General features: G+C 42.8%; 1 protein-coding gene across 2 annotated transcripts; it reads left to right on the top strand.

Moving 5' to 3' along the window:
• Positions 1-2143: 2143 nt before the first annotated feature.
• LOC137154774 (olfactory receptor 5J3-like) lies at positions 2144-6478 on the top strand. Of its 2 annotated transcripts, none has more exons than XM_067550583.1 (2): positions 2144-2170; positions 5558-6478. In XM_067550583.1, exons 1-2 carry the CDS (start codon positions 2153-2155, stop codon positions 6476-6478), a joined length of 939 nt encoding a protein of 312 aa, XP_067406684.1. In that variant the 5' UTR covers positions 2144-2152. The 2 variants fall into 2 exon arrangements, with proteins under 2 accessions (XP_067406684.1, XP_067406683.1); XM_067550582.1 differs by lacking the exon at positions 2144-2170 and adding an exon at positions 4747-4767 and having other exon boundaries at positions 5552-6478.
• Positions 6479-7044: the final 566 nt, after the last annotated feature.

Raw genomic sequence — 7044 nt, 5'->3', positions numbered from 1 at the left:
TTAGCCTGGAATTTGTAGGACATGAGTTAAATTCCTGTGCCACAATTTTCCTGTGTGACCTTGGGCAAGTCACTTAGCCCCTCATTTGTGTATCTGTAAAATGGGGCTAATAGCACTTCCCTATTTCACAGAGTTGTTCTGAAGGCACATATGCTAAAAGATCATGGGCTGCTCAGTTGTTACAGTACCTGGAGCCATATATCTGCTTTAGATACATCTCAAATCCCTTACTTAGGTTGGTGAATGCTGATTCAGATGAGTTATCCCATTCACGATGATAGGAATAAGAGCACACCCACATCAGTAAGATTTCTGTGATGTGGCTCAAACAGATGTAGAAAATGGTTACCATTACAAAGCAGAACATTCTTCTAAATGAGCCCATGAAATGCCTATGGTGTGGTGAATGCATATGTCCTTTCTTGTAGGTACCACTCTTGATATTCCTATCTCAATACATTTTGCATGGAAAGGAGATAGCAGGGAGGGGAGCTGAACTAATAAGAAGTTTTTTTATATTAATTCCCAAAGGTCTGCCACTTCCTTTCCTAAATTTTGAATACAAAGACAAAGGATTCCATAGACCAGATGCTCTGAAAATTATACAGTAGCTGATTCAGAAAAGACAATTAAAAAGAGGAGAGCAAAGCTATGGAATAGAGCTGGGGAATGATAGTCGTGACAGCATTTGAAGAAAATCATGGCCCAACTGTGCTACTTCTGCTCAGATTGAATAGACCTCGAGCTCTGAAAAGTCCCATTGAAATCACTAGGAGCCCTCATAGAGTAAGGTGACATTCACCATGAAAGCAGTATCACTGGGAGCCAGGAGGAGGTAATAGCCATATATGAGATTTGAAGTGATAAAGGAAATGAGAGAGGGAATGAAAAGGTCAACAGGGGTCAGGAGGAGGTGAAGGGGCTATTGTAATAAATGGGGCTTAGCAAGCCTACCACTAGTTTGAGCTCAATTCATAAAAATTCATAAAATGTTACAGTAGCCTACAACAACAAATGTAGGTAGAAAGGGTCTGAAGAGCGGACAGGTGGAGAGGTATAAATAAAAAAGGGCTACTGAATATGACCAAAGAACCATGTTGGGGTCATGACTAGCGCTGGATGAAATTTGGAATTTCTATTTCATGGGGACATTGTGACATTTTTAAAATTGGTTTTGGTCTGACTGAGAAGGAAATTTTTTTTCCTAAATTTTACTGCAAAAAAAGAGAATAAAAATGCTTTGGAAACACTGAAACACAGTTAAATATGTCCCTGGGATTTCTAGCAGATGCTGAGTTTAAGTGACCTGATTCTTGTCAGTTTCACTGCTGTACACCATTGAACAGCAACACTGAATCTGGTAAGAACCCTGTCAGTTTCAGTCAGCAGCTGCCAGGAATCCTGGGATTCACAGCTCCAAGAAAGGCATACCATGCATATTGCCCTGGGTTCAGGAACCCCAAGATTTCCATACTCCTGGGCCAACTGGCTCCTCAAACTGCTTGACTCCCTCAGCCTGGGGAATCAGCTGCCCTATAGCTCACTGGAAGGGAGACTGGAGGTCCTGATTGTTCCCAGGGTTTCCAAGCTCCCAGCTCCAAAGCCCTGAAAGCCCCAATTCTAGCCTGGGTTTACAGGCCTTTCAGGCTCCTTGCTGTGAAGCTGGGAGCCAGGAAACTCTGATTGATCACAAACTCAGAAGCCCTGGCCCTGGGTAAGCCACATGTCAGGGATTCTCTGGAAGTCTTGGGAACCCAGGACAGTCCACATGGATGGGATGTCCTAGAGCCATGGACCCTGGAAGCCCTGGAATCCTCAGCCCCAGCCAGACCACATGGCAGGACAGCGTCATTGGAAAGCACATTAAATGGGAGCAGGAAATAAATCCCAGATGCCAAATGGGAACATGAGGCCTACCGGTCATAGTCTCAATACTCCTTCCTGCCTCAGCATTATTAGAAATAATCAAACAGGTTGTCCCTGGGGCGGATTGGGGAGACGGAACCTTTATTACCTGCTCGTTCCACCTCGACAATGAGAGTGAGCAACGAGGGGGTTACTTTACAATTCTTTTATCCGTAACAGTATGTAAATGTATACATTTCCAGCAACTCCCCATAGACCCTTATTTGGTTACATTGACACCTATAAAATGAATATTAACAATTACATGATGAGTACAATTATACCTGCCCATTTGTTGTTTACAGGAATACCATAGAGAGGGCAGGCACATCACCTTAAAACCTATTAATTTTACACTAACATTCTTTGAAGTAAAGGTCTGCCGGGGGGAAGGAAGATATTGCTTTCTTTGCACCAAAGACCTTGAGCAATAGGGGGAATAGTTATTTTGTTAGCCTCATCCCCTGTGCAGATGGCCAGGAAAGGAGGAAAAGAAGAGAGATAACAGACTCCAACTAGAATTCATACCAATTATGAAACAAGGTTAGCCCATGCCATGACCCTGTTCCCTGTAACTTAGGCCTGATCATTTGTCCAGATTTTAACCCTTTACTCTCCTACAAGCATCTTAGTTTCAGATTAAGGCCCCTCCTTTCCTTTCGTCTGTGGCCAATTCTTACATGAAGTTCAGATTCGTGTCCCCCTGGATTTATCCCCCAGCTCAGGCTCCATTTGGGCTTGCTGTGTCACTACAGTGGTAACACGTGTCCATTCCAGCAGATGGTGCAATCCCTTCTCAAATGGCTGTCCCACCAGTCAGAAGAGAAGAGGGAGCAAGGAGTTAGGGATAAGATTTCTTGCTTGCTGTCCAGCCAACCCGGCATTTTGGGATGGATGTGCTGAAAGGCCAGCTTCATCTGTCTCTTATCGCCCTACAATCAGGACTTTGGGGATAAGACCAGCATCCACAGAGCTGCCACTGATCTGTGGAACAGAGATTCCCCACACAACTGGTGGAAGCACTCATGTGGGAGTCCTTTCTGGGACTGGGCCTTTCAAGAGAAAAATTGCACTAAGTCCTCAACAACATCAGCAAATATTCATGCTGAGATGTGTGCACAGTGTGTCGGGTGCTTATGAGTGAAGTCTGAGATTGTAAATGGAGTTGGGTGCAAATTTTCAACTGAACCTATTTTTGGCCCCCCCCAAAAAATTGTTTTGCAGATTTGGCAACAGCAAAGAATTTGTGCATTTGTGCTGATTTCACCGAATTGTTTGGTCAAAATATAACCTAAACAAAAAAATCAGAAAAAAACCAAAACGTTTTGTTTTGACATTTTCAAAATGAAATGTTTTGATTTTTCAATTTCAAAAAGACTTTTCATTGGCTTCTAGTGCTACAGCTGAGTGACTTTGGGCAAGCGTTTTGTTTTGAAGGGTTTTTTGGTTGCCCTGTGCCTCAGTTTCCCCATCTGTAAAATGAGGATAATGATACCTCTGACGATTGATGATTGATGATGATACAATGATTCCTTTGTAAAGCACTTTGAGATCTAGAAATGAGACGTGCTATAAAAGAGCTAGAGGTTATTATTAAACGAGGTTATAGCTTACAGAATTTCCTGAGTTTTCACACATGACGTGAGGGGACATATAAGATGAACAGGGTTTCCCCCACCAGCGACTTAGTCTATGGCATGTGAGGATACGAAGCGAGAAGGATTGATTGCAGTAGGATGATGTGGAGACAGTATGATGCAGAGCAGGGGGAGAAGAAGAGGTAATTGTGTGCAAGGTGAGATCGAGCGGGTCTATCTCTACCCTACCTAACTACAATACAAGGTTCCTGTATGTCTGGCACGGGGAGGGCCTGTAACTGCTGCATCTGCACCTTGCCCTTTGTTCTGTGGCTCAGAGTCCTTGAGTCTGCTGCTTCTGGCTGGGCAACTGCTTGGCTTCTCCCTGGTTACAGCTCCCAAAGCCCTGTGACCAACGAGATGTGGTAGAACACCAACCATCGCGCAAATCTGCAGCCACGAAAGACTTGGGGGATATGTGCCTTAGGCTATATCACCATGGTTAGCATCCTCCCAGCTGGGTTTCTATGGAAAAAGTCCTCTCGCTCACTAGACAATAGAAATAATGGATATTGGTGTAAACATCATTTCTTTTTCTCATGGAACAATTCAGCTGAGGGCAATTATCCTGCAACCAAAACAAAGATCTAAGATGGGAGTCTTAACTGCTTAATTTGAGGGAATCTGGGAGTAGGAGGGGTGTTTTGAAGTTTCTGGTGACCTGCCTTGTAGCACAGGAATAAGCCATATATACACAAGCACTTTTTCATCCTACCAAGCCTTCATCCTACCAGTCCTTCAATGTGGATCCTCTGGAGTCATTCTGTAAGTTGCTCCCTTCTTCCTGCAGGTAGGGGTTCATGGCATTATATAGGCACTAGAGATAGCCAGGGAATGAAGATTCTGTTTCGTGACAATCTTCAAGGTTTCAACATTTATTTTCATTTCCCATTGGAATGAAAATAAAACCTTTCAAAGGGCTTCATAAAATCGCATTTTGTCAAAATGTCTATTTGGTGATCAAAAAGATCAGGTTTTCAGTTCCTTCCCCTCCACCCCAATCTCTCTCTGGAATTGACCAGAAAATGCACCCCGGACCTCAAAAAACATCTGGTTCAAAATTTCACCACAATCAACTCATTTCAATGACACTACATTCTCTAGTGAAGAAAAAATTAGGTTAAGATGTTCTGACTATCTCTAGGATGGACCAAACTGGGAATATTTAGGGCCAGATTCTTAGCTGGTGTTCTTCAGTGGGGCGATGTCGATTTACACCTCCTGGATCACTGGCCCAAAGTATCTTCATTTTATATTTTAAGAAAGAATGTGAAAAGAAATTATTGTCAATGTGGTCCTAAAAGTTTGCCATAAGTAGAAACCTGTTAGGATAAAACATTTTATTTTAAATGATCATGTAAAACAAGCGAAATGGGAGAAATATTTTTACAGAATAATTTATCCATGAGTCTGTGAGTGCTTCAGGCCCTAAATGATCAATTCTTCATGTATTTATGTCTAACCTACATAATCTTCCATCTGTAAGATTAAAGATTTAAGCCTTTTAAAATGACAAATCCTATTTCATTGTTGCCTTGTTTTCCCCCATTTCTCTGTCTGTATCCACCTGCTGTCTCTTGTTTTATACTTAATTGATCAGCATTTGGTCATTTTGTTCTGTGTTTGTACCATGCCTAGCACAATCATGTCCTGATCCATGAGTAGGGATGTTGGTGCCAGCACAATACAAATGTGTCGCTCTGGGAGGTGTCTTTTTCACATCCCTGAGTGACGTAAGTTAGATCGACAGCATCAGTGTAGACATGCTCTCGTTGTTCACTTGTGCTCCTATAATCTATCTCTCTGCAAACATCTGATATCTACTGTCTTATAAATATATTGTAAGCTCTTCGGGATAGAACCATTCTTTTGTTCTGTGTTCGTACAGCGCCTAGGACCATCAGGTCCTGGTCCATGACTGGGGCCTCCAGGTGGTAATTCAATACAAATAATTAATAATATTTATTATCTCAGCAGCTAAGAATTAAGCTATGCTGAAGGTTGGAAACAATGACACAACGGTGACTAGGTTCATTCTCATCGGACTAACGGACCATCCAGAGCTGCAGGTTCCACTTTTTGTAGTGTTTTTAATCATCTATCTCATCACCCTGCTGGGGAATTTAGGGATGATCTTGGTAATTCAGCTCAACCCCCAACTCCACACTCCCATGTACTTCTTCCTCAGCAACTTGTCCTTCCTCGATGCCTGCTATTCCTCCACCATTGCTCCCAATATGCTGGTCAATTTCTTAGTGGAAAACAAAGCAATTTTTTATAGTGGGTGTATTACACAATATGGCTTCTTTGCTGTATTTGCAACCACTGAGATTTTCCTCCTAGCCGTGATGGCATATGATCGCTATGTGGCCATCTGTAACCCATTGCTCTACACAGTCATTATGACCAAGAAGGTTTGCATGATATTGGTCCTTGGGTCCTATTTCTGGGGCTTTGTGAACTCTTTGATACACACAAGTGGTTTGTTGAGATTATCCTTCTGTGACTCCAATGTCATCAATCACTTTTTCTGTGATCTCACCCCTCTCCTGAAACTCTCCTGCAGCAACATCTATATGAATGTGATGCTGGTTTTCATCTTTGGCAGTTTGTTTGAAATGAGTACATTTCTGATCATCATCGTCTCATACATTCTCATCATCGCAGCCGTGTTGAGGATCCGCTCCGCTGAGGGCAGGCGCAAAGCCTTCTCCACCTGCGCCTCCCATTTGACAGCTGTCGCCATGTTCCACGGGACGATTCTCTTCATGTATTTCCGACCCAGTTCCAGCTACTCGCTGGATACAGACAAAATGGCCTCCGTGTTCTACACTATGGTGATCCCCATGCTGAACCCCCTGATCTACAGCCTGAGGAACAAGGATGTGAAATGTGCTGTAAGGAAAATGATAGAGAGAAAAATGTTTACTCAGTGAATTCCCATCACAGTGAAATTCAGAATAACTAATGGGGGAAAATGGTAGACTAGAGGGATCCCACTGTTGCTATGGAATGTGCAGCCAGGGCATTTGCACAAAGAGGTGAAAAGTATCATCCAGGGTACATATTTTGTGGGTGTTTATAAAATCGTGCCCCATGTGCACTGAATGATATAAGTTCCTAGATCTCCATCATGTTACTAAAGCCCTGATTCCTCAGCAGATCCCTGTTCAATATAACATTGAAGCAAAGGTGCCTAACATTGTGTATCTGTTTTCATTCCCATTTAAGTCTTGCCTTTAGAGACGGAGCTCTAAATATTCTTGATATCCCCAGTGCATCTTGTTATTGTCACTAACGCTAATCCCAAGAATATTGCACAGCAGGAGTAAAGAGTCCCATCACCATTTGTAATAGTCAGAGCTGTAGAGAACAAATAGGGGATGCTTTTGGTTGTACTTTGAGGGTCCACCTACAGTGTAATTAAAACCCACAGCTAGCCTGGGTCAGCTGACTTGGGATTGCAGGTTTCAGGTGAAGGGGCTGTTTAAATGCAGGCTTG

The sequence above is a fragment of the Emydura macquarii genome, unplaced genomic scaffold (genome assembly GCF_026122565.2).
Source record: "Emydura macquarii macquarii isolate MOO-44397 ecotype Brisbane River unplaced genomic scaffold, CSIRO-AGI_Emac_v2 contig_1305, whole genome shotgun sequence".
Lineage (NCBI taxonomy): Eukaryota > Metazoa > Chordata > Testudines > Chelidae > Emydura > Emydura macquarii.
This window is presented reverse-complemented; position numbering and strand designations above follow the sequence as displayed.